Below are 27,212 nucleotides of genomic sequence, written 5' to 3'. Positions count from 1 at the left end.
AGTTACGACGTTAGAATGAACAAGAGAATGCCAGCTAATTCTAACCTACTAAGAGACTTGTTTCATGCAAATTCTGACTCTAAACAGTTAATCTAAACATCACTTTCGCAAACTAAGCAGCCAGCTTGCCCAGGCCCAATCCTCCTGTTCAATCTCAGATGCCTCCAGCAGGCATCTTAGGTGGTAAAAGGGGGTTTCCTGGTATCTGGCAACTGCCTCGTTGCCTGTTCCCTGCCCCCACATCCACCCTCCATGCCTTTTGCATGAGGCAGGAATTCTTCGGCTGCATCTACAATAGGAAGTCCTCCCAGAAAATAAGGCCCTCTTCCGAAAGAACACGTGGTGTGTCTACATGCAAAATGTGCTCTTTCGATCAGAAATCCAAAGAACGCAGCTCTTCTTCTGGAAGCCACCTTCTGCTCATGGATCAGGAAGAGCACCCCTTTACGAAGGATTATTTTGGAAAAAAGCATGTGTGGACACCCCAAAGGCCCTCCTCTCAAAAGAGTGATCCTCAGTGTGCTGGATATTTTGATCCCTGGCCAATTCTTTCGAAAGAGCAGGGACCGTGTGGAAGCTCTCTTTTGAAAGAGCCCATTGTTCTTCAATCTGCTTTTTTATGTGTAGAAGTGATCTTCCGGAAGACTATCTTCCAGAATATTGTATTTGGGGAGATCACTGTAGGGTCGATGTGGCCTTTGTGTTCAGTTCAAGCTTTTCTCACTTCTAGCAGAAAAGCAACAGATCCAAATGGGATTTCAGCATCACGATCCTGGACACACGTCTTTCTAGGACCAACCACAAGTTGGCTTTACAGGACAAACAAGATGTTGATTTGCCCAAAGAGCCATGAAGCGTCAACACTTAGAAATGCAAACAGATCCACGCATCACATTTTTAACTTCGCAGGGAAGAACGGCAGGCGCACGCGTGGGATCTCCGCGCTCAGCACACCGTGATGCTAAAACTGGCGCGTCCCTTGAAGAATTCTGTCCAAAGCGTCTTCAGATTATGCACATTCGTAAGTCCTTTCCCATAAAGCACAGGGGGTGCGACGCGGGGCCCACACTGCCCTGCCCCAAGCATCGGCCCCACTCCCCTGCCTAGGGATGTTACAGGTTTACTAGTTACGCTCACCCCGCGTGGGCTGCAGTGCGCAGCGCTACCCGGTGCCCCCCACCCTGCACGACCTCCTGCGCCCCGGTGCGCCCCAGCCCCGCACCTGCTCCACCCTTAACAAATCCCTGGGGGGCAGCCCAGGCCTCCCTCCCTCCCGCAGAGCGCGACGCGCCGCCCCGCCCCGCCCCGCCCCGCCCCCCGGGGGCGAGCACCGGCCCTGACAGAGCCCTTCTTTTTCCAACCTGCGTGTCAGGCCCCGAAACGGCCCCCGCCGGGCTGAACGCGCCACCCTGCGTGAGGGGCCAACGCCCCCGCTCCGCTCCGCTCCCCTCCCCGCGGCAGAGAGCAGGCGGGGGGCGAAGGACTGGGGCGCGCGTGGGGGGGTGGCCTCAGGGAGGGGCGGGGCTAGGTGTTCCGTTGCGTGGGGTTGGAAAATAGGCCTTTCTACTGGTGGGGAGCCCTGCCTGTCAGAGCGCCACGCTCCCTCTGGCTCCGCCCTGCCGAATGACGAGGGGAGGGGCTCGTGCCTCTCCCGCGCGTTAAGAAAACGGCCCTGCGGCGGCCTGCCCCAAGGGGTGGCAAGGAGGCCTATCCCCTCGCGCATGCGCCCGGCCGGCTCCTCGGCCCTCAGCGGGCGCGACCGTCTGCGCCTGCGCGGGTCTGTCAGTCAGTCGGTCGGTCAGCGGGAGCGGCTGAGACCTGGGCGGGTGAGGCAGTGTGGGGGGCGCCAGGAGGAGCTAACGGGCGGGGCTGGGGGGGCAGCCGGGAGGGCTGGGGCGGGGTCAGAGATCTGTGGGGTGCCCCTTGGGGGCTGTCATAGAGCGGGGGAATAGGGGATGTAGCAGTGGGATCTGGGGGCAGCCGGGAGGGCTGGGGCAGGGTGGGAGATCTGTGGGGTGCCCCTTGGGGGCTGTCATAGAGTGGGGGAATAGGGGATGTAGCAGTGGGAGCTGGGGGGGCAGCCGGGAGGGCTGGGGCGGGGTCAGAGATCTGTGGGGTGCCCCTTGGGGGCTGTCATAGAGCGGGGGAATAGGGGATGTAGCAGTGGGATCTGGGGGCAGCCGGGAGGGCTGGGGCAGGGTGGGAGATCTGTGGGGTGCCCCTTGGGGGCTGTCATAGAGTGGGGGAATAGAGGACGTAGCAGTGGGATCTGGGGGAAGCCAGGAGGGCTGGGGCAGGATGGGAGATCTGTGGGGTGCCCCTTGGGGGCTGTCATAGAGCGGGGGAATAGGGGATGTAGCAGTGGGAGCTGGGGGCAGCCGGGAGGGCTGGGGCAGGGTGGGAGATCTGTGGGGTGCCCCTTTGGGGGCTGTCATAGAGCGGGGGGATAGGGGACGTAGCAGTGGGAGCTGGGGGGCAGCTGGGAGGGCTGGGGCAGGGTGGGAGATCTGTGGGGTCCCCTTTGGGGGCTGTCATAGAGCGGGGGAATGGGGAACATAACACTGGGAGCTGGGGGGCAGCCAGGAGGGCTGGGGCAGGGTGGGAGATCTGTGGGATGCCCCTTGGGGGCTGTCATAGAGCGGGGGAATAGGGGATGTAGCAGTGGGAGCTGGGGGGCAGCCGGGAGGGCTGGGACGGGGTCAGAGATCTGTGGGGTGCCCCTTTGGGGGCTGTCATAGAGCGGGGGAATGGGGAACATAACACTGGGAGCTGGGGGGCAGCCAGGAGGGCTGGGATGGGGTGGGAGATCTGTGGGGTGCCCCTTTGGGGGCTGTCATAGAGCGGGGGAATAGAGGACGTAGCAGTGGGAGCTGGGGGGCAGCCAGGAGGGCTGGGATGGGGTGGGAGATCTGTGGGGTGCCCCATTGGGGGCTGTCATAGAGTGGGGGAATAGAGGACGTAGCAGTGGGAGCTGGGTGGCAGCCAGGAGGGCTGGGGCAGGGTGGGAGATCTGTGGGGTGCCCCTTTGGGGGCTGTCATAGAGCGGGGGAATGGGGGATGTAGCAGTGGAAACTGTGGGGCAGCCGGGAGGGCTGGGGCAGGGTGAGAGATCTGTGGGGTCCCCTTTGGGGGCTGTCATAGAGCGGGGGGATAGGGGGTGTAGCAGTGGGAGCTGGGGGCAGACAGGAGGGCTGGGGCAGGGTGGGAGATCTGTGGGGTCCCCTTTGGGGTCTGTCATAGAGCGGGGGAATGGGGAACATAACACTGGGAGCTGGGGGGCAGCCGGGAGGGCTGGGGCAGGGTGGGAGATCTGTGGGGTGCCCCTTGGGGGCTGTCATAGAGCGGGGGAATAGGGGATGTAGCAGTGGGATCTGGGGGGCAGCCGGGAGGGCTGGGACGGGGTCAGAGATCTGTGGGGTGCCCCTTTGGGGGCTGTCATAGACCGGGGGGTTAGGGCATATAGCTGTGGGAGCTGGGGGGCAGCCGGGAGGGCTGTGGCAGGGTGAGAGGGCTGTGGGGTGCCCCTTTGGGGGCTATCATAGAGCGGGAGGATAGGGGGTGTAGCAGTGGGAGCTGGGGGCAGACAGGAGGGCTGGGGCAGGGTGGGAGATCTGTGGGGTGCACCTTTTGGGGGCTGTCAGGGGGGGGGCAGAGGGGGGTGTGGCAGTGGGAGCTGTGGGGGAGCAATGGAGGGCTGGGATAGGGTGGAGTCACAGCATGGAGGAGCAGCCTGTTGCCCCTTGGGAGCAGGTGGGGTGGGGCATAGTTGGAAGGGTGTGACATGAAGTTGAATGGGCTGGGGTGCGGTAAGGGGAGGGGAAATACCATGTGGGAACAGAGAAACGGTATGGGAGGCCATGTACAGCATGGGGGGTGTGAACAGACTGGGGGTACAGGTACATGCATGAAGCAGAGCAGCGGGGTTCAGTGGCACTGGAGGTGCTGCTTGGGATTTCACTGTGACTAGTGACATGGCACACAGGGAATCACTGGAAGATGGGAAATGGTGTCCTGAGAGGCAGAGTGCTCCTAGGTATTGGGGAGACAGGAGGAGGCTGAGGAAAGGCCTTTAGTCTGAGTGATGCAGGGCAGGAGGTGTTAAGGGGGGGCAGGGTGGGGAAACTTTGAGTACCTGGGGAAAGTAGGGGAAGGTTGGGGAACCTGCCTGGTATCTAGATGGTATAGGCCCAGGCAGTGCTGGCTGCTGCCTCTCTATTAAATTGCCATGGATATTGACACTATAAGCAATCTGAATTGTTAGTGGTTACTGAGTGGCTGTTTTGGAAACACAAGTGACACACATGGGTTTAAATCTGAAGTACCTGTCTGGTTTTTTTATGCATGTGATGTGGAGTTTAGTGTGGCAAACTGTTTGCTGTTGGATTAAAATGTCAGTTATCCTGTAGATTATGGGAACTGCATTGTGTAAACAGTATTGAAGTGTTTGTTATTTTTAAAGATGTTTGTTTTAAATCTAGTAAAAACTCCACCTTGATTGTACAAGAGTGTATACAAAGTAGCAGAGTGGGTTGGTTTAAATTTAGGTGGTTTCAATTTAAATCACAACTATATTTAAAACAATAATTTTTTATCAAAAAAGCTATGTCTGTGCTTAATTTTGGAAAGTCTCAGAAGGGTAACCATGTTAGCCTGTGTTTGTAAAAACAAGGAGTCCTGTAACACCTTAAAGACTAATGGATTTATAAGAACATATGCTTTTGTGGGTAAAACCCACTTTAACAGGTTGAATGAAGAGGAAAGACAAAGGTAGGTATATATGTAAGAAAATTACTGCAAAAGAGTCACCCTCCATTGTAAATTAGTGTGATCAGTCAGGGTGGTTGTGGCCATTTGATGTAGCTGATGGGGAGGTGTGAATGTTGGTTGAGGAGAAGTTGCCCCTAAAGAGTGTTAACCAATTATGATTCTTCTTGATGAGCCCTATTGAATTCACTGGTAAGTCCAGTTGTTAAGAAAACAAGTACAGAATGGGGTTCCCTTGGAAAAGCTGTGTTATGCTGAAGTAACATAGGGAATAGATTTATAACAGCCACGTTAAGGCCTGTGGCTATGATGTTCCAAAATAAGGGGCTTGTGTTAACAGAATATAAAATAAAAAATGACGGGCGAATGATAACTCTAGATTTCTTTTATTGCAGCTTTCTTACTGTGTATTTGATTGATAGTCTAAAACTGGTTAACTAATTAAACAAGACATAAGGCTTAGCTAAGCGAAACATTTTTCTAGCAACATGCAACACAGCAAACAGTGTCAGAATTTTACCTGTCAAATCACACCTATATTAAAAGGCACAGAGACTGTGTCTATACATGCAGCTTCTTCCAGAAGAAGTGGCATGCTAATGAGCTATCTGGAAGATGCTAATGAGGTACAGATGCAAATTTTCCATGCCTCATTAGCATATCGGTGCATGGTTCATGTAGACACAGCCCTAGAGAGTCTTGAAAAATGATGCATTGCAGAGTGAATTATTTAAGTTACTAACCAGTTGATCCACTCAGCCATATCCACATCATTTTCTCCTAATAAGCAGTTTTTCTTACAATGTTTCATTCTTGCAGCTAGGCTCTGAAGCATCTTCTTGCAGTGCTTATACTTGGCAGGTTTTCCTTTTTTTACCCTAGGAATGATTATCTTCAAAATAGTCCCAGATAGGGTCTCCTATGCCTAGAAGCCATAACAGTTTTTTCTGTGCCATCAGAGAATACAGGAACGTGTGTGCGTGCTAAATGTCTTCCCTTGTTCTATCTAGTCCACACCACTATTTTGCTGCCTCCGTCCTTTCCTATACATTTTCTCTCTGTCTTTAAGAGAATGTTTTAACTAACTACTCTGCTGCGCTTGGCCAAGGTCCATCACCACATAAACACAGAACAAAACCAGTCCTATCCAGCTTGTGTCTTTCTTTGCACATGTGCCTTTTTAATTTCCCAAGAAACAGAAATTAATTTTGAATGAGAAATTTAGTATGTTATTGATCTTTTAAAAAATTAAAAATACAATTTAAATTTTAAAAAAATCCAATTTTTTTTTCTTATCATTGATTTTTATCCACCCTGCAAAGTAGGAATAAAAATAATCCAGGCTCCAAAAATTAACCCAAGGGTAGCTTTGGAGTTATGTTTGATTCCTACCTCCTCAGTTACAACAGTGTCTTCAAAACGTCCATTCAAGTTCATATTTAATAGAGGTGGATTCAAATCATGAGTTACCAATTAAGTACAGGCAGTGATTTTTTTTTTTGTCAGGACTGTTTCACTGGTAAACATTTTTCACAATATCTGATTATGTGTAAGGGGGAAACAGGCCTACATGTGACATGAGTAAGAACAACAAGAACAAACCATAAAAATAAAACAGATGTTAGGATTTCAAAACTATTCTAGAATTTTGCTAAATTACACTATTAACTAGATAAAGTATTTTGTATTAACTTTCTTGCTAATTTCCAAAATTTGATAATATAATAAAAAGTAAAAGTATAGTATGCTATTAGTCCAAATAAATGAATAAAATATCTTTTATCAAACACAGTTTATTTTGATATAATTTTGAATATTGTTAATTTAATGTGCTTTGTAAAAGTAATGCATTCTTCGTAATATTCAGTTAAGCTATATGTTGTATGAAATCTCTCACTGGGAGGAGGAATGAGATTATTTTGAGATTTGTTGTGTCTGTGAGTTAGTGCTATCGTAGGTAGAGAGGTTGTGTGTTTCATTGCCAATAACATTGTCCAAAATGTAACCACTTTCCATTGGTGGATGCCATAAGTTAAATTTGTATACAATACTGCCTCAGTTCATATCAAGCTAAAATTTAGCAAAAAAGATTGAATAGTGGTAAGACAGGACTGTACATAGAGGCTACAGTTACATGAGCAAGTTTTGCTAACAAAACCCCAGTTTTGTTGACAAAAATGGTAGAATGTCCACCCACAAAATGTGTTTTATCAACAGTTTGTCAACAAAACTCAGTGCTTTGGCCAGCAGCGTTCTGCTTTCAGCCATGAGGCATAACGCTGTCAACAAAAAAGCTGCATGGAAGCTCTGGGGGCCTTTTCTCAACAGACGGGCATCCAGAACAATGGGCAACCCTGTCTGCTGTGCTTCTGGGTGCCTGTTTTGTGAAGAGAGCAACCAGGCAGTCTGGCTGCTCTGTCAGCAAAGCCAAGCACTCTTCCAATTGGCTTTTATGTGGTCGCACTCTGTCAACAGAAGTATTGTTGGGAAACCTCTTCCGACAGTGACTTCTGTTGACAGATCGCTTCAGTGTAACCATAGCCAGAGAGTATGCTTATAAAGTTTGCAGCTGATATCAAGCTGGAAGGAGTTGCAAGTGTTTTGGAGAATAGAAGTATAGTTCAAAATGATCTAGACAAACTGGAGAAATGGTCTAAGGTATATAGGAAGAAATTCAATAAGGACAAATGCAAATTATTCCACTTAGGAAGGAACAATCAGTTTTACACGTACAAAATGGGAAGTGACTGTCTAGAAAGTGAGTTCTGTGGAAAGGGATCTAAGGGTCATGGACCATGAGCTAAAATAAATGAGTCAAATGTGAACTATAATTCTATTCTCCAAAACACTTGCAATTCCTTCCAGCTTGATACCAGCTGCAAACTTGTTGAGGAGGGGAGAGGGGGAAAAAAAAGCAAATATCATTCTGGGATTCATAAACAGGAGTGCTATGAGAAAGACATGAGAAGTAATTTTGCTGTACTCTGCACTGGTTATGCCTCAGCTGGAATATTGTGTCCTGTTCTGGGTACCACATTTCAAGAAGGAAGTGGACTAATTGAAGAAGGTCCAGAAAAGAGGAAAAAAAATAAGATGGCTTATGAGGGATAAGTTAAAGAACTGGGTTGTTTAGGTTGGAAAAGAAATTACTTAAGGGAACATAACAGTTTTTAAGTACCTGAAAAGGTGTTGGAAGGAGGAGAGAACAAAATTATTCTCCTTAACCTCTAATGATAGGGCAAGAAGCAATGGGCTTAAATTGCTGCAAGGCAGGCTTAAGAGACCCATCCAGGCCATGGCTTTGGTTTAGGAGTCAGCCCAACTGCTGGGCAGTGCACAAGCTGGTGAACAGACAGCCCAGGGAGGCTAGTCCCAGTCCCTCCACATCTTGTGCCCCACCCACAGCCTCAGTTCCCCCTTTGCCTGGACGACACAGTTGGCACACCACTAGTTCTGATGCTGCAGATAGCGTGGTCGGGGGGTGGATTTTGGATAGGTCATGAGGGGCCCTGCAGGGTCAGGGCGGGTTTGGATGGGACATTGCCACACCTTGCTGGTTGAGGAGGCACAGCCTCCTCCAGCCTTATCTACCTGGTCTTCCATGCTGTTTCCCCAGCCGATGTGGCCCTCGGTCCAAAAAGTTTGCCCATGCCTGACAATTGTTTCTGCAATCTCCATCACTGGAGATTTTTAAGAGCAGGTTAGACAATCTCCTTTTGCAATTTATTCCAGTGTTTAACCAATCTGATAGGAAGTGTTTCCTGAATTCCAACCTAAACTTCCAACTGAATCTATTCCATTCCTCAGAGATTAAGAGGAATGATTTTTCTCCCTCTTCCTTGTAACAATCTTCTATGTACTTGAACTGGTAAGTTCTATTATAATGTCCTGGTCCATTCGCTCAACAATTTCCCACCTTCTTGGTAATGGTGCATTCACAGTTTCACTAAAGAATTTCTAGTCTACAGCCAAGCAATATTTTTGCATTTGTCTGAGCTGATTATACGACTGCGCTAATGTAAAAACGGGTGTGGCTAATTGTGTTTCACTGATGATTGACTTGTTTGGATCACATAATATTGATCAGAGTATGTGCTGGTGGTGTGCAGCAGTAGAGTCACCTAGGCTACCTCTACACTAGAGAGTTTCGTAGGCAAAACTGGGGTTTTGTCATCAAAACTTGTGGAGCAGCTACACACAGACTGTGTTTTGTTGACAGGAACTATCAACAAAAGAGCCATGTAGACGCGCCGGGGGGGCCCTTTTGTTGACAGAGGGGATCAAAAGATTGATCCGCTTTTATGTGTAGATGCGATCTGTCAACAGAAGTTTTGTCAGAACATCTCTTCCAACAGTAACTTCTATAGACAGATGGTTGTAGTATAGACGTAGCCCTCATGTTCTGGATTACTTACCAGATATGAGAGCGCTATGTGGAAGTTTCATGCTCTTGGACCTTGCAACACCACGTTTGTTGTTCTCTAGGCTGTGTTGCTTAAACCAGTAGGTGTAATTAGCTTTTCTCTTTGCTTATTTGCTCTGGAGTAGTTAGAAAGAGAGCTGACCCTTAGAAACCTGCCAGAAAATTCAGAATCACTGCCCTAGGAAGAAGAGATTTCAGAGACAAAAGCAAAAGGGAGGCAGATCATTCTGTTAGTGGGTTTCCTAGAAAATACACAAACTGAAGAACAATTTAACTTAGTGTGTGGATATGTCTGCACCAGGTTACCCCTGGGCTGCCAGGTGGAACTGGGGTACACTGAACCCCCTTACCTATCAGCTGGGGTTTCCTCTCACACCTAGGACAAGTTACCCACCCCTCTAGGGTTCAGCCTGCACTTTCACCAGCATGTATGCAGGCATCATGATCAGCTCTGCTTGGGGAGGCTCAGCAAGGGCATCTCCCAAGTTCCTAAGGCACACAACCCCCTGGGATATAAATCCAAAACTATAGCATCATGCACTGCACAAATACCTGTACAGTACAGTGTCAAACTTACACAGCTTGAGCAGTTTCCCAGTCTGCCCATGTGACACTGCCAGCATGTGAATGAATCCCTGCAACCCAGGGGAGTGATTCTCTACCCTTCCCCCAGGCCCAGCCCTTGCTCCATCTCCACCCTGTCTTTTCCCTCCTCTGCTCTGCCCTCTTCCCCATTGTACCCGTTCCTTCAAGCCCCCTCCCCCAGGAATGCAGCCTCAGGGATTAGCAGGATGCCGGGAAGCTGGTACACAGCAGCATCAGGCCACACTACTGCAGCAGTGGGGAAGCTGAGCAATGGAGCAGCCTCTGCTCTGCTCCACTGCCATATCTGAGGCCAGCCTGGTCACTCTGCACACGCCTCTCCAGGGCCACAGGGACATGCCAGAAGAAGTACAGAGCTAGCAGCCAGAAGTCACTCTAGCCCCACTGCTGCTGCTGCTGGTGGAGGCAGGGGGAGGATGCAGAGACCTCTGCCTTCCCCCAAGCCCTGTCAGATGTGGAATACCCAGAAAAGTGCTAGGAGGATTTGAGGGTTGGCACTGGCTCTAAGGTAAATTGAATTTCAGACTTCTGCTGTACATTCTAAGTCAGTAGTGAGTCACTCGCAGCCCTGTGGGGTTCTTTGCGTGGCCCGAGCACACGTGTGTACGCGCACGCACACACACACACACACACACACACACACACACACACACACACACACACACACACACACACACACACACACACACACACACACACACACACACACACCCCCGTTTCTTCTGCACCTCTTGTGTTCTTTGGGCCCTGCACTTACGTCCTCTTTCCCCCTCCTTCCCAGCACGTCTGGAGCACTGTCAATCAGTTTATGGATGGAGGGGTCGGGGTGGGGACAGTGCATGAATCAGCTGATTCACAGCACTCTGGAAATGTTGGCAGGGAGAGAAGGAGAGGAAAAGGGATGAGGGTCCACTTGGGGAGGAGGCAGGCAAAAGCAGGTGGAAGTTGAAGGGAAGGGCTTGGAGTGGGGATGGGGTCTGCAGCAGAGGGGACGGTTAAGCAGCCCCTAGCAAAATGAGAAGTGACAGGCATTGAAAGCAAGGGCAAGTAGGTGTGAGGTGCATGCGGACTCCACACAACATTGTGAGAGCTGTGCACTCCCTCCACTTCTTTGTTACTTTTGACAGCAATTTAATTTGCCCCCTAGTAATGTTTCCTTAGTGTTAAAAAGGCATGATAACAAAGGGGAATCAAGTGCAAAGTATTTAATTTTATTCTCGGGATCATGTTAATATGTACTCCCAATTTCAATTTGCAGAGATGGAGGGCCATGCGTGCGGCTCACTTGCCAGCCTTGGTTGCCCATTGCTGTTGTAAGCTCATGAAATTGGCTCCTCTCTCAATGTAGAAAGGATATATACAGCAGCTTTCTGACCCGGGATAGGACGGTCACTCCCAGTGGTTTTAGGAAGAGCAAAAACAAATGTATTAACGACGAAACATATATTGTAAGTGATTATAAGGAATACCAAGCAGATCAGATTACCAAGCAAATAAACACAAACTAGCACAGATTGATGCTACATACATTCAGCTGTCTGCAGTGACTCCCAAATCTACTACTTGAGTCGTTACAATTAATCTAGAGCTGCGTAAGGTGGATGAATAGCTTTAGTTTTCTTTGCCAACGCGCATTACTTTGTATTTGTTGTAAACGCGATGACTTACGTCAGAACATATGTGCTGATTCTGACTTTAAGAATCATGAACATTTGGAATCTTGGATTTGGTTCTATGTGCAGTTTGGCTGTATATGGTTCATATGTGCTTCATCAGTTTGAGAGATTTTTGGAAATGATCCTACACTTTCTAAGGCCAGGTCTACACTAATGGAGAAAATTGAATTAAGATATGCAACTCCAGCTATATTAATTATGTAGCTGAACTCAACATACCTTAATTTGTGCTTCCACACTGTCTCCGCTGCAGGAGGTCAATGGGAGTAAATGCTCCTGTTAACTTCCTTTACTCCTCACAAGGAGCAGGAATACCAACAATGGGAGGGATGCCCACTGAGTTTGATTTGGCGCATTCCTAGCAGACATGCTAAATTGAACTCCGTAAGACTGACCGCTGCAGTGTCAACCCTCCACTGAGTGTAGACAAGCCCTAAAAAAGAAACTGTTTCCTTAAGAAATCTGTAGTGTCAGTTCTCTCTGGACCACTGAAGAATTAAATAACTCCTGTTGTTTGTGTGCATTTGATGGTAATTAAATGCATTATAGTTGGATCACATTAAGGTGACATTTATGCAGCCTTAAAAATTGAAGCATAGAGTCCTAATACCAGTTTCCCATCAGTATCCTTTGTGTGAAGCCCTGCATGCTGTCCCAAGGGACGTGGTAAAAACTCATGAACCAACTTCTCATACTAAGCATTGTCATCCATGGCCCCTTATGCAGCTGTAAGAGTGAGATATGGAGAGTAGCTATTTGAGTTCGTGCTGGGCCGCCCAGATTTTAAACAATTTTGTCCCCAAGGTATGAGGGAAACCAGAGCAGAACGCAATCACACAGCTCTTGGTGTCACTGTATAAATTAGCATTAGGGTACTACTTGCATCTACACTCAGGATGCTGGATCAGAAGCCCAGTTTAAGCAGAGAGAGCTGGTGCTGCTGTACACAAAGCGTGGGGCAATTCGCAAAGAGCAAATTACCTTTAACTTCATTGAGACAGTTCATTGAACTCTGTTCACTACCCTTGAAAGAAACCATTCTGATAAATCTCCTGTGTAGAAGTTGATTCCAGTGTTAGTGTGGTATGTTCAGCTTTTCCTGTGGGGTAAATATCTGCATACTCACTTAAAGGCTCTAGCTAAAATTGTAGGCATCTTGTGTTTGCTAAAGAAAATCCTCTTTGGGTTAGGGTATGTTGATTTCTGTTGACTCTGTATTGTTCCAAATTTATGTGTTGGGAGTATTATCTAGTAAAATCAGCTGCTACAAATGTAGGAGTTGGAGGAGAAAGCAGAGCAGAGATTGCACATGTTGAAGGAATAAGGGCACTAGTGTGTATCAGCTGACCTTCATTTCTTCTATGGACTTTTGTACCGATAGGAAATTGCTGCATTCCCAGTCACAGACCCCTTGGTGTATAAAACTTCAACACTTCAGTTATGGCTCACTGCTCTTGGAGAATGTGAAGTTATGTCTATTCAAAGTTGCGGGGATGGTGTTTGTTTTCTTTTTAATGGAGGGGAAAAATTAATAGCCAATCACATTTGAAGGAATAGATGTGATAATCTTGACATGTAAACTCTACTCAAATATGAGTGTACCACGGACAAAAAGGAGACAGAGGTTAATAATACTGCAGTGAGTGACAAGGAAATGTAACTAAATATAAAGTCAGTGAAAGTGTGGGAATAGCTCTGCATTGCTGAATCAGGAGGTTGGCTAGCGGTCTTCATCTGGAGGAGAAAATAGTCTGTTTTCTTTCTGTTAGCATGTCACATAAAATGTTCATAAAAATATGTGCGGCAGCTTCATTTGATGGGCATCTAGCAATGTTAGCAGAGTACAAATTAGGATGCAAGATGTTTGGGGGTAAAGAGGCAATTGTTTGCTTCCAGTGAAAGTTCTGCTGCTTTTAGATGGATGTAGATTAACCGTGGTTCCTTGTTATGCCACAAGTGTACAAGATGTAGGTGAAGTGTCAGCTTTGGCAAACTTCATAACTGTAACACCATCATTTAATAGGGAATTGACAAGATCTTTAAACAGAATACAGAACAAAGGTATCCACATTACTCTTCTTAGCATGTCAGGCTTATTAAAGAGGCAGTATCAGGTCAAAATAGTATGATTTTGTTTTTTAAACAATTAAAAATGCTGGAAATCAATTTTAAATTATTTTTAAAATTACACTGAAATCAGGTGTTTTCTTGATGGGGATTTAAAAAAAAAATACCACATCCTGCAGTAACAACTCGATATTTCAGTTGCTGTTGGTTCTAAAATGCCAGATGGTAAAACTGACTGGGAATGAGTTATAATCAAAAATTACACTGATTACCCTGTGCTCATTGTCTGGACTGATGATGTAAAAATATAATGCTTTAAATTTGTTGGTTTAACCATCTGAGAATTTTTTTAAAAATTCTTATTTTTTATTTATTACCAACAATATTTGACACCTGGCAGAATCGCCTTAAAGAGATTAATTTGAATGATCTTGACTTAAATCAATATTTTACTACTTATTCTTTCCATATGAAAGAGATGTTAATTCTCAGAGGTAGAAATCAAAGTATTCTTGCGTCCTGCTCAAGTGGTGAGAGAGTTTCACAGCTCCATATTTTGTTCAGATTCTTCATATATTACATTTTGATGCAGTAGGTTAATGTTATAGTCACATAGGCTGCACTTTGCTGAACTGGGGCCACGATCCAAAGCCATGTATATAAATTCGAGAACAACAAGAAGTCCTGTGGCACCTTATAGACTAACAGATATTTTGGAGCGTAAGCTTTGGTGGGCAAAGACCCACTTCATCAGATGCATGAGTGGGAGGGTGGTTTCAAAATATCTGTTAGTCTATAAGGTGCCACAGGACTTCTTGTTGTTCTCAAAACTACAGACTAGCACGGCTACCTGTCTGATACTTGTATATAGATTGTAAGCTACAGGAATCATATGGAAATGCAGCCTTTTGCAGGGCAGAATGTGCTAGCTGTTAAGCTGTAGTAATATTATACAAGACCTCTTCAAGAAAAAGAGAAGAATAACTCATAAACATGTGCAGGGAGGTCTAGGAAGGCAGAATACGATCATATGCAGTAGAATTTGGCCAGCATAGCTCAGCTGAAATCTCCTCTTATCTCAAAATAAGTTCTGCTGAGAAGGGCAGTGCTGCTATACTCTGGGTATCAGCTAATCGTTCGCCAACATCCCTGCACAATTTCAGTTGATATCTTATTGCCAAAAGGGCAAAGAAAGCTGAGCCTCTTTCTTTGCTGCCCCAACAGTTTTAATTTTTGATGCAGTGTTTCAGTGAAAAATCTTATTTGTGTTTGTCCTAATCTCTTCTGCAGGGGTAGAGAGAGAGTTTTCTTTCTCTTCAGTTTTAAGAAAGATAGTAGAAGGAAAGTAGCCCAAATGACAAGCAAACCAGAGGAAGCAGATAAAGATAATTCTGTTAATGGAATGGAAAATGTGGCAAAAGGCAGAACTAATGAATTTCAAAGGTCTCTCCAGTGCTCTCCTAATCGATTAGCTGAACACATGACGATTTGGAGGCTAGCCACATTCAGTTCACAGTTTTAGGGTACAAGATTTTTTTCATGCAGTCTTATTTACACTGTTTAGTAGTAGATGCTAACCCTAGAAAGCCTCTAGGAGGTGCCCTTGCAACTGCAGATAATTCTGGCAGAGTAGTTGATTATTTTATAATGCAAATAAATTTAACTCAGGAACCTCTTCTGAGATTCAGCAAAAAGAATTTTTAATTTTATTCTGTTCTCCTGCCATTTCCCTTTGATGCATGGTAAATAATTCTCTCTCTCCTTGACATTGACCGACTCTCGACACAATTAAGACAACTGTTTTCCTTTAGACAAACTTTGCATAGTTTTTAAGCTTTTCTCTTTTGCCTTCTATCAGTTTTATCACAGTCTAAACCCCCTCTCTTTCTGTTGCTGAGATACACAGAACTTAGTACAGTAGTCTAAGCACAGGCTTGTCAAATCCTTATAAATCAAGATGGTTGGCTCCATGACATGTTTCTGCATATTCAGCCCAGCATGGAGGGGGGGATAGCTCAGCGGTTTGAGCATTGGCCTTTTAAGTCTAGGTTATCAGCTCAATCCTTCAGGAGGCCATTTAGAGGTCCGGGGGAAATAGATTTTAAAAAAGTCTGTCAGGGATGTTGCTTGGTCTCAAACGCTGCAGGAGCAGAGAAGGGAAGTGAAGCTGGAGCCACTAAGCTATTGCCTGAGCAAGGGTCCTTGTACGTGAGCTGCTCTGACAGTGACTGTACTAAGGACATGTGTGGGAACAAGAGGAAAGAGGGGATCAGATGCTGTCTGCCATTTCACTGGCAAATGTGGCACACACTGCTGTTATGAGCAAAGAGACGAGCAGGTGAATTGAGAGCCACAGACCTTCCCCTGCCCCACCAGTTCTTCTCCGATCCAACAAACAGATTGTTCTGCCACTCCTAGTTTGAGCAGCTCTGGGGCAGGGCCCTGATAGCGCAAGAACCCCAATCAGATCATTGCTAAGGAGGAGATCATGTACAAAAACCTTAGCTCAGGTGATAGCTTAGTAGTTCCAGCTTCCCTTCCCTTCTCTGCTCCTGCAGCACATGAGGTGTTCACGAAAGTGCATGGAGCCATGCCCACACACACGCCAGTATACACCAATGTTTATCTGTATGCTTACTCTGGGGACCTCATCCAAAGCTGATGTCTCTGGGAGTTTTCCACTTGTTTCACTCAGCTGTGATGTACATTTTTGTTTAGAATGTTTTAATTCCATTTTTACATCTGGGAACTGGCTTACAGTTGGAAGCATCTTCATAGCTCCACAAAGGGCAGGAAAGGAGACTGGACTTGATGACCTCTTCAGGTCCCTTCCAGTTCTAGTGTTCTATGATTCTATGAAAACGTTTGCCATAAAGGGGATGGGAAATGCTCTGTTATGAGAAACCTCTATGCATTCTTTTCTTTCCCTTCCAGGGGAAAGTATGAGTCCCCTACAGCCCAGATAAGATCTTCGCTCTTCAGTCTTTCTGCAGAAGCATTCTCTGTAGCCATGGATGACTATACTCGCTTTGTGGATTGGGACAAGATGGATGCCACCATCCAGACCCAGGACTCAAAGGAGCTAATCTGTACAGATTTCCAAGAGTTCAAACAGCTTGCCCGACAGGGCTATTGGGCCAAGAACCACTCCCTGAGAGCCAAAGTTTACCAGAAGCTGATTGGCAACATCCCATGTCGCACAGTGACACCAGATGCAAGCGTGTACCGGGACATTGTTGTGAAGATCATTGGTAAGCGGAACACTGGCATCCTTCCATTGCCAGAGTTTGTGGATAACTGTCTGATTCCCAATTACTGCCTGAATGCAGAGGGCGTTGGGGCAGTCAGGAAAATTATCTATTGCATTGCAAATCAATTCCCTGACATATCATTCTGCCCAGCACTGCCTTCTGTGGTCGCTCTGCTCCTCCACTACAGCAAGGATGAAGCAGAGTGCTTCGAGATGGTCTGTCGCATCCTTGCTTGCAATGACCCCTCCAAGCGGCTTATTGACCAGACATTCCTGGCCTTCGAGTCCTCCTGCATGACCTTTGGAGACCTGGTTAACAAGTACTGCCAGGCAGCACACAAGCTGATGGTGGCGGTGTCGGAGGATGTGCTGGAGGTATATTCAGACTGGCAGCGGTGGCTGTTTGGAGAGCTGCCCTTGGTGTATGTTACTCGGGTTTTTGATGTGTTCCTGGTAGAGGGCTACAAGGTGCTTTACCGAGTTGCATTAGCCCTTCTCAAAGTCTTCCACAGAGTGAGAGCTGGGCAGCCCATGGAGTCGGATAATGTGCAGCAAGACATTCGAGCTTTCGTCAGGGACATTGCTAAGTCGGTGTCTCCTGAGAAGCTGCTGGAGAAAGCCTTTGCCATACGCCTTTTTTCCCGGAAGGAGATTCAGCTTCTGCATATGGCCAATGAGAAAGCCCTACAGCAGAAAGGCATCACCGTCAAACAGAAGAGGTAAGGTCCCCACATCCCCTATTTACTTAACCCTGCTCAGCAACTTCATCCCTCTCTTTCACTCTAGGGAGCAGGACAGGCAACTGTGATAGGCCGGTTAGAAGGCTCAGGGCACTGATGTTCCCTTATCCTAGAGGAGTCATTCTCCCTGGGGACAAAAAAGCAGTCAAGTAGCACTTTAAAGACTAACAAAATAATGTATTAGGTGAGCTTTCGTGGGACAGACCCACTTCTTCAGACCATAGCCAGACCAGAACAGACTCAATATTTAAGGCATAGAGAACCAAAACAGTATTCAAAGTTGTCAGATCAGAAAAAAATTATCAAGGTGAGCATATTGGAGAGCAGAGGGCCGGGGGGAGGGAGTCAAGAATTAGATTGAGCCGAGTATGCCAAAGAGCCCCTATAATGTCCAAGAAAATTTGCATCCCGGTTCAAACCACGTGTTAATGTGTCAAATTTGAATATGAAAGGGAGTTCAGGGTTCCCTGGGGACGTGGCAGCATTTGGAGCTGCATCTATGTAAACCAATAGCCATCTTTGCATTAATTGTCTGAGCATTGCTGAAATTGTAACAGGACATGTAAGTGAAATGTTATACCACTACTGAAATGAAGCAGTTTCCTTCTAACTATTGATGTAATCAGATCTTCACTGAAGACGTTCAAGCTTTTTTAACTTAAAACATAGTGAACCAAAAAAAGCTGTCGGAGACCAAAACTATATTGGGAGGGACAGCACCTAAACAAGTGAGAAAATCAGGGTTTTGACTGATTTTTATATAATAATTTATTTCACTGTACATTTAAAATTGCAGCATTGAACATCAGTGTATTGCAACAGAAGCAGAGTATCTGAAAGTGAGACTGTTCTGCTTAACAGTGCAGTTGAGTGAACTTTAGTTTTTCTTTCTTTCAGTACAGCTGAGAGTAACCAAACCAGAATTGATCTTTTCTTTAAAACTGATATTTGAAAAGGAGCTTTACAGTAAAAAAGCCTCTTATAAAAATCCAAGGACACTTGCTAAGGTTCACACCTAGAGTCTGTCTGCATAGTGATAGGTGGACATATTATTACAAATACAAGATTTGGCATAAACCAGACATGGACAGAACGGCTAATGGTTGGGACACAAGTTGGACCTTTCTTTCTTACCCGATATGGGAAAGAGGCAACCAGGAATCTTGAAGACTGGTCCAATATCTGTCTGACCACACTAGACTACATGATGTGCTACTTCAGACTGATGAAGAAATACAGAACAGTAACACCTTTATCTGAGAGAGCAGCTCATCCCTGTAGACAGGTACAATAAGGAATTCCTAGGAGCACAGCTCCATGTCTCACTTTCCTTGGCAGCTGTCTCAATGGTTGGTATATTTTCTCAAACCCAACAAAGTAAGGCTTGGGAAAAATAAGTGGTGTATGAGTAAAAGTGTATTTAGGTAAACTTTAAACAGATCCTGAAATTCCACTGCCATCATAACATTTTTCTCCCAAGGCGATCAGTTTAACTGGAGAAAATCTCTCCCAAATGTGTTTTTTTTTCTTCCGAATCTAACTATTTGGAGTATTGAGCAATAGCTTAATTAGCCCTCCTCCTGTCATTCACAAGGAAAACTCTCCACAGAAACCTGTGAGCATAGTATCTGGGATGGTGTAATCCAGAGAGATGATCTTCCACGTTCTTCTAAACTGTGGGATCAGGAGATACACATTAAGGCTTGTGTACACTACATTCCCCTTTCGAAGGAGGAATGCAAATGAGGGAGATTGAAAGGGCAAATGAAGCACTGATTTACAAATGTCATGCTTCATATGCTTAATCTTGTGCAATCTCATTTCCAAAAGAGACTTTTCTGAAAGCAAAAACAACCGTGTAGATGGGGTTCTTTCACGCAAAAAAAAAAAAAAAAAAAAAAAAAAATTCAAAATAAGCCTTCTTTCTGAAACAAAATAGGAAGAAGGGTTATTTCGAAAACAGGTTTTTTTCCCCTCAAGGAACTCCATCTGCATGGCTGTTTTTGCTTTCAGAAAAGTCTCTTCTGCAAATTAGCTTCATTAACACTTTCGATCTCCCTCACTTGCATTCCTCCTCTGAAAGGGGAATGTAATGTAGTCCTAGCCCTCGAAGTGGTGCACCTTCTCAGAGCCACTTCTGCAGAACAGAGAGATTGAATCAGTACCCTGGAAGGACCTGTATTTGTCATGTCAGAAATGTACTTTTAGTCATACCTTGGCCTATAAAATGACATCAGCCTTGATGGTGGTCTTGTATGCAGCCATCCGTCTCTTCATAAGGCAGGTGTTCCTCTTCAGCTCCTTGTTCTCTGATTCCTACATCCTAATAACATCTTTTTTTTTTTTTTAATCCCTCCCGTAGACACTGATGCAAGGCGTTTTGTGTTGCTTACACCTCTAAAAAGTGTTGCACTTTCCCTTGTCAGGCAATCTAAGCATCCCTTTTCAGGGTTCTACCCATTGAGGTAACTTCGGTCAAGGGAAGCTTCAGTAACAACCAGGGATTCCATCCAGGCCGCTACTTTTGATGCACTACACTGAAAGCACTGAATACATGAGTCTGGGTATCTCACTTCTTTCCTCCCTGGTGGGAAAGAGCAAACAAGGTAAGACAGCCAGTGTGTTTGTTCTTCAGAGAGAGTGCGTGTTAGGGAGTGAAGGAACCAGGAGCTGCTACTAGCCTTAGAAATGATTTATCAAGAGCAACAGAGGTGCAGTTTTAGATTGCTTCCAAGCAAAGTGCAATACTTTCATCGCCAAGGGAGAACACCAAGCAGAATCCCTGGCTAATGAAAAGGATTTTTTTCACCTCTTCTGTGCCATTTGCTGGAATGTACCATAGTCTCTGATCTCTGGAAGGGAGAGTGTGGAGTAGGTTTGACCCAGGACAATAGGGAGGCAAAACAAGTGCAACAGAAGCTCTGTCTCCAATCCCCGTTAGAGCTCAGATTCCATAATCCACACTTGTGGGAGTCACACAGCAGATATGGGAACTGTTCTCTTGGCATCCTGATAGATCTGACCAGGATCTATCAGGAAGGAAATGGACTGAGGTTTGAAGGGAGAACAGGAGAACAGTTGCTAAATGAGGAATGTTGTTAACCTGTCCTTTTCTTTTTTGGGGGGTGTTTGAATCAAACCTTACTCTGTTTCTTCGTAGGCTCTTTCCAGGTATTTTTCTGGGGATGTAGGAAATCACTGATCTCTTTTTCCTGTCTTTTTTTGTGTCTTTCTCCTCATGCCTTCTCCTTCTGTCAAATCCATGCCCACTACACCCTCCTTTTTGCAGTGTTTCACCTCCTAAAAGGTAGGTTAAAAAACTTGAAATGTTTTGTGCTTTGCTCATTTCTTCTGTCTTTGCTTGGCTGCATTTTCAAAGGCTGTGCATCATCCTTGCTATACTGGGGCAATTGCAGCAACGAACAGCAAAGTAAATGGAATATGTCCTTGAGAAGGTAGTTCCGAACAGCAAAGTAAATGGAATATGTCCTTGAGAAGGTAGTTCAAAAGTATACATGGACAAGAGAGGGTCCGAGAGGCCAGCCTACTGAGCTAGCATTATTAGGCTGCACAGCTACACAGGACTAGATTTCATTCACACATGTGGCTCATTCCCCTGGGATGGAAATTCTAGTGCAAGTGATTGGACTGTTCAGGCCTTGTCTGTACTGGAAAAAATCCATCAGCTTAGAAATTGTCTGTACACCACCTCGCAGAATTGGGTCCCGGACCAGGACTCCTAGACACCCTGCAATACAAGTAATAAACCTCAGCTAATCAGTCAGAAATCATACGATAAAGCTGCTCTTGCTATTAGTCTGGGCAAAGGCATTTATGTTTAAATGCGTGCTGTCTGGTCATAGTGGTTCTACTGGCTCATGGATTCTACTATCTGCATCTCATGCATATCAGAGTTCCCCACTCCTACCCCACTTATCTGTAGTGTTCTCTTTTATTAGCCTGTACTTTGAAAAAACACCTGCCTCTCTCATGCTGGCATTTTCAAATATCACTTTTGCGGTATTGGAACACAAATTTAATTCTTCTGTTCTTCCATCCCATCGGTGCTGTTTCGTAGTTGTGGGCTGAACAATTTCAGAGCCATCTCCTTTGTCCAAATCCTTCATCATGTTGCAGTCTAGTGTTTCCGACTAGTCAAAGAAGGGTGATTGTCATCAGTCAAGGATTCCATGCTTTGCATAATCTTCCTTGGCCAAAGCCTCCAAATGGCCACTCTGATTCAAAAAGGATAACATGCATGGGTAAATATGGAGCACATACTGCAAGCTATAAGAGAGACATTGCAGAAGTGCAAAGAGGCTAAGAGTGAGGGTTCAACAAGAATGCTAGTGGGGATGGGTTCACACTGGAGTCTGGGGAGGAGGGTGGCTTCCTGCTGAATAGTACAAGATAATCAGGAAAAGCAATAGAGAAGGCAGAAATGCACAGTCTAACAGTTGTGGTTCTTGGAGGTAGGTAGGGAATGCTAGAGCTGCAACCCTGAAAGTGGCAGTGTTTAGTGTGGGTTTCAGGCCCATGTACTGGAACTTCTGGGGGTGGGGTGAACCTTTTTTTGTAAATGTGGACTGCACTGTTTTTAAATATAAAGAAGTTCAAAATAATCATGCAATGAGTGTGCATAAGAGAGGTTAATGAAAAATTTGAGTGGAAATAGTGACTAGTAAAATCATTTTGTTATAACATACTAAAATTTTATACAGTGATAAAAGATGTATAGAAATTACCTTCTGGGATACTGTTGTAATATTATAAGTGAAAACAACATTTCCTCGTCCCTCTTCCTTTCCTGTTGCTAGTGGCCAAGCGCATGCTGGGAAATATAGTCCCTTCCCTGATCCAGGGCCAGCTGTCTAGGGGGGAAGTAGCCAAGGAACTCAGCTTGCAGGATGCTTTGGATTCTCTCATCATGTCCTGCAGGCTCCCCCTGCACACTGCAGCAGAGAGAAATGGACAGAAACCACATGGTGGGTGTGGGTTTCTCTCTCTCTCTCTCACATACACACTCACTCACACAGACACACTCATATGCTCTCACACACGCGTGCGCAGGCATATACAGGCCTGAGCTTCATACTAACTCCTAGTCCATACAGCATGATTTTCCCCAAGGTGCACTGTGACCAACCATTCAGTAGCCTTCAATGAGTGTTGAGTTTTGCCTAAGTGTGACAAAAGCTGTCTAATGCTTATCTGTGTATTTTAGAAACTTTGTCTGTCTGTCTGCTCATCTGTCTGTCTGAGTCTGTTTGTTCAAGGTCTCCTCCTAACTGATAAGATCTAAAACCTTCAGATTTGGTACACTGTTTCCTCTTATCGTAACTTTCAGCAAGATGAGGGCTTGGCTGTGCCAGGAAAATGAGATGTGCATGGAATGAGATTGCGTCTCGTAAAACCAGACAGAAAAGAGACGGAATCTGCAGGCAGGTAAAAAGGGCTGGCTGCAGGGAAGAGGAGGGCACACCACCCTCCAGTCCAGAACTGCACCAGCTCTGAGCCTCCCGCTCCCTCAGGTGCCCTTTGGGGAGGATGGCAGAGGCTGAACCTCTCCCTGCCGCCCCCCCTCCCTCCAAGATTCCCCCATGGACATTGCTAACAAACATATTGTATTACTTACAAGGTCCTCTCTGTCTTCTGTGAAGTCATGTGGGGAAGGAAAAGGACTAACCCAAGAATGGCTGATATAAAAATAGTGTAAATCCTACCACATACTTGGGACTCTTTCCCCCACTCAGGCAACCTTCATGGGGTGCAAAATTGATCCTCCAAAGTTCAGCCTGCTGATTACACTCTGATTCTTTAACACCTTGTTTGAGTCCTTGTGTCTTTTCTACCAGATGTACTTGGCTGTGGCACTTGTATTGATAACTGCCTTCACCATCAGCTCTAGATGCAATAACGCTGTTTAAATCTTCTGTTCTCATGGTTTTGAGTGGCTTAATTCCTTCTATACCAAGAGTAACAAAGAAAGGGTGGATTAAGATATTGATCTTTGTATTACCAAGGATTTTAAAATCATGAGATTTTAAAATATTTTTATATTTTAGGGGGTCTTTTACTTTGCCTTTGGGTTTTGGATCCTGTAAGATGCACTTGGATCATGTTCTCAAGCTTCTCTCTGCAACCCTGAGGACACAAAAGGTTGTTTTAACAGAAGCTGGGATTCTCAATAATGCCTTGGCTTTTGGAAAACACCAAATATCAGGAGCCTCACAATAAAACTGGAAGATGGCAACTCAGTGATCTCTGTATGACTAGTGTATTTGCAGGAGTTCTCCAGTTCCAAATACAAACAGGATTCAAGAGCTGAGCAAGTGCCTATGTGTTTGTCTGGACCTGCTGTATTTTTTTTTCCCTGTGGGGTTCTGGTATCCCTGGGGCTATCCTAGAGTGGCAGATCTAACTGAATTGATTTATGTCAGGCTCTGATGTTTCCACTTTGTGTTCAGACATTTAGGTCTTCTGCACCGGCTGTTGGTAGCATGGCTGAGCTAGATCTGCAAGGATCTGTCCCATAAATTCACTAATAATCCTGCATTCCACCAAAGAGCAGCAGTGTTTCCTTTTTCCATCAAACCTCACCTGGAGCTTTGGCAAGCAGAATCCTTACTGAGGTGCTTCCATTTAGGCATGTTCAGCTGTTCCCTTTGCTCGGTGCTTGTCAGATGACCCTCTCACTTTTAACAGTGCCTCCTACGTTTCGCAGGCAGAATGTGCACTTGGCAGTGCATGCTGAGAACTTCAAGTCGGAAATTGTCAGTGTGAAAGAGATGAGAGACCTCTGGTCCTGGATCCCTGAGCGCTTTGCACTTTGCCAGCCCCTCTTGCTTTTCACCACCTTGGAACATGGCTGCAGCCTGAACAGGTAACCTCATCTTTCCATATCGTACAAGTAGAAAAGAACAGCCAGCCCATGCTGACTCAGTGCAGAACTCCTCATCCAAAGCACGGCTCATCAAAATGTGCATCCAGAGACTAGTATGGGCGTGGCAGATTGCAACGGCAAGGACGACAATCTCTGGCCCCCCATCCTAGTTACAGTTACCACAAGGCTAGCTTCCAAAACCAGAGGCTAAGTTCCTGCCTCCACACACTGTGAATACTAGTCCTGAATTACCACTGTTTGCATGCTACGCATAGGAATTGTAGCTAATTTGTAGGATCACAGAAACTTCGGGCAGGAGGAGACCTTGAGAGCTCATCTAGTCCAGTCCCTGCACAGAAACAGGGCCAAGTAAACTGAGACCAGTTCTGACAGCTGTCCAGCCTCTTAAAAACCTCCGATGACGGGGATTCCCCAACCTCCCTCAGTCTGTTCCAGACTTTAGCTATCCTTGTACTTAGATGTCTTTTCTAATATTTAATTTAATTTTCTCTTTCTTCAGATTAAGCTGATTTACTTCCTATTCTCGCTTCACTGGACATGGAGAATAACTGATCACTATGCTCTTTATAACAGCCCTTAACAGCTCAGTCCCCGCTCATTCTTCTTTTCTTAAAAGTAAACAGTCACAGGTTTCTAGCCTTTCACAGGTAGGGTTTTTCTAACCCTTTCATTAGTTTTGTTGCCATCCTCTGGACTCTCAAGATTGTCTAGATCTCTCCAAAACTGTGGTGCCCAGACCGGGGCACAGTACTCACGCTGAGGTCTCATTCCTGCAAAGCAGAGTGGGACACTTACCTCCCACGTTGTACATTCAATAGTCCTGTTAATACACCCCAGAATAACATTAGCCTTTTTTCCAGTTGCATCACCTTGTTGGCTTGTACTGAGTTTTTCATCCCCTATTAGCACCAGAGCCTTCTCAGCCATACTTGTTTCCTAGTGCAGAGGTTTTCAATCAAGGGTTTTGGCTGCGAGCAGTTTTCAGGAGGTCCACCAAACATGGCAGGTGTTAGACTTGTTGAGGCCCAGAGGAGAAAACTGCAACCCCCACTTCATGAACCTTAGGCCTGGGCCCTGAGCCCAGGCACAAGGGGCTGAAGCTGGAGCAGTATAGCCTGGCAGGGACCACTATGGTGTGAGGTCTCAGGCAGTTGGCCTGCTTGCTGTCCTCTGTGGCCAGTCCTGGCTTGTCTGTGCACAAATCAAGTCACTGGGGCATGGTGACCCGTGGAGTTTTTACAGTACGTTGAGTGGACCTCAGAGAGAAGGTCCGTCCTAGCCATCCCTTCCCTATTCTGGCATTTAACATTTTCCCTGTTAAGTAGAGTACTTAATGGTTCTTATTAGTGAATTTTATCTTGTTGTTAATACTTGGTCCCGCCTTGAGTGCTGGGGACTGGATCTCTCAAGGTCCCTTCCCATCCTGCAGGTCCAATTCTCTAATTTCTCAGGGCTGTTTTGAATTCCAATCCTGCTCTCCAGTGTGCCTCCTACCCAGAGATGGAGTAAGATTTTTGGGGTCCCAGGGGGGCAAGGACGCAGGCTGGGGCTCTTGACCCTGACACCCTCCCCCACAGCAAACAGAGGGTCCAAGGCTCTGCATAGCAGCCCAGGCTCCCTGGGAGGCTCTTACCACAGCCCACCTTTGGCTTCCACCTTGGTCATGAGGCATGGTATGAGAATGCCAGGAAGCATGTAGCAGCAGGAGGTTAATCTGGGGGAGAGCTGTCATGGATTGTATAAATCCAGGTACAGGAGTTTCTAAAAAATCCTGAAAATAGAACTAACTAGCCTAGTAAAAATCTCTTTCCCCAGCAGTCACCTGTGAAGTTGTTTTTATGCCTGAAACGTGTTTAAAATGCTACAGCCTAAAAATTAGTAGTCAAAATGTGTCAGTCTTGCTGTGATCCCAAGACAAGCGACTCTGTTGCAACAATAATTTGGCATCAGATGAAAGGATCAGATTAAGGATGATGCCTGTGTTGCTTACAGAAATGACAACTGAATGTGATGGGAGGTGAAGCTACTAAGAGGGTTGTCTACACTAGCTCCCTGCTTCGAAGGGAGCATGGTAAGTAGGGTGTTGGGAGTTTATTAACGAAGCACTTCATTAAGCAAACTCCCCCCCCCCCCCCCACGGCAGCTTCGAAGTGTTAAACTTCGAAGCGACAGCTTGCGTCTAGCCGTGGCTCAAGGCTAGTCAGGAGTAAAGGGACTTCGAAGTGCCCAGGGTACTTTAAAGTACTGGAGGGTGAGCCGCGACTAGATGCAAGCTGGCACTTTGAAGTTTAACACTTTGAAGTTGTCGTGGGGGGAATTTGCGTAATGAAGTGCTGCATATGCACTGCAGCACTTCATTAATAAACTCCCAACGCCCTACTTACCATGCTCCCTTCGAAATAGGGAGCTAGTGTAAACATGCCCAGAGAGTATTGCCAAGAGGAAGACATGGGTAAGTGAGCTCCTTCATCTTCCATCCCAGCACAGAGTGCTGCGGAGGTAGAAAGCTCTTCATACACCGTGACGCCAACACACAGGACCTGATTCTCTGCTGTCTGGTACCTGCATAGCCATTTACCCCTGTGCAAAGTGGCTGTAAAATATACTGTTCTCGTTCGATAGTGTCTTCCCACACTCTGCTCAGGTGTCTCTGTAAGGTGCAAGGCAATGGAGAATCAGGCCCCTCTGTATTTTCAGAGCCTCTGCCTAGTCTGTTGGAGACACTTGCATCTGTACAGTCAGCCCCCATCGATCCTTGTGTGTCAGGCCAGCAAGCAATGCTTGG

The 27,212-nt window shown here is 46.0% G+C and overlaps 1 protein-coding gene across 4 annotated transcripts in view; it reads left to right on the top strand.

The window, feature by feature from the left end:
* Window positions 1-1,784: 1,784 nt before the first annotated feature.
* The window catches only part of TBC1D24 (TBC1 domain family member 24), a 35,890-nt gene continuing 10,462 nt past the window's right edge, over window positions 1,785-27,212 (top strand). Inside the window, exons 1-5 of one of the 4 annotated variants that reach the window (XM_075010944.1) lie at window positions 4,337-4,767; window positions 16,468-16,784; window positions 16,935-17,502; window positions 20,813-20,830; window positions 24,248-24,406. In XM_075010944.1, coding sequence (XP_074867045.1) covers window positions 4,643-4,767; window positions 16,468-16,784; window positions 16,935-17,502; window positions 20,813-20,830; window positions 24,248-24,406 — 1,187 coding nt within the window. In that variant the 5' untranslated portion in view covers window positions 4,337-4,642. Of the gene's footprint in view, window positions 1,827-4,336; window positions 4,768-16,467; window positions 17,503-20,812; window positions 20,831-24,247; window positions 24,407-27,212 lie in introns of those variants that run through there. The other 3 variants (XM_075010945.1, XM_075010942.1, XM_075010943.1) reach the window with 3 other exon arrangements.

This window comes from Carettochelys insculpta, chromosome 16, assembly GCF_033958435.1.
Source record: "Carettochelys insculpta isolate YL-2023 chromosome 16, ASM3395843v1, whole genome shotgun sequence".
NCBI lineage: Eukaryota > Metazoa > Chordata > Testudines > Carettochelyidae > Carettochelys > Carettochelys insculpta.
Note: the sequence above shows the minus strand (reverse complement) of the source record. Positions and strands in the feature narration are given on the sequence as shown.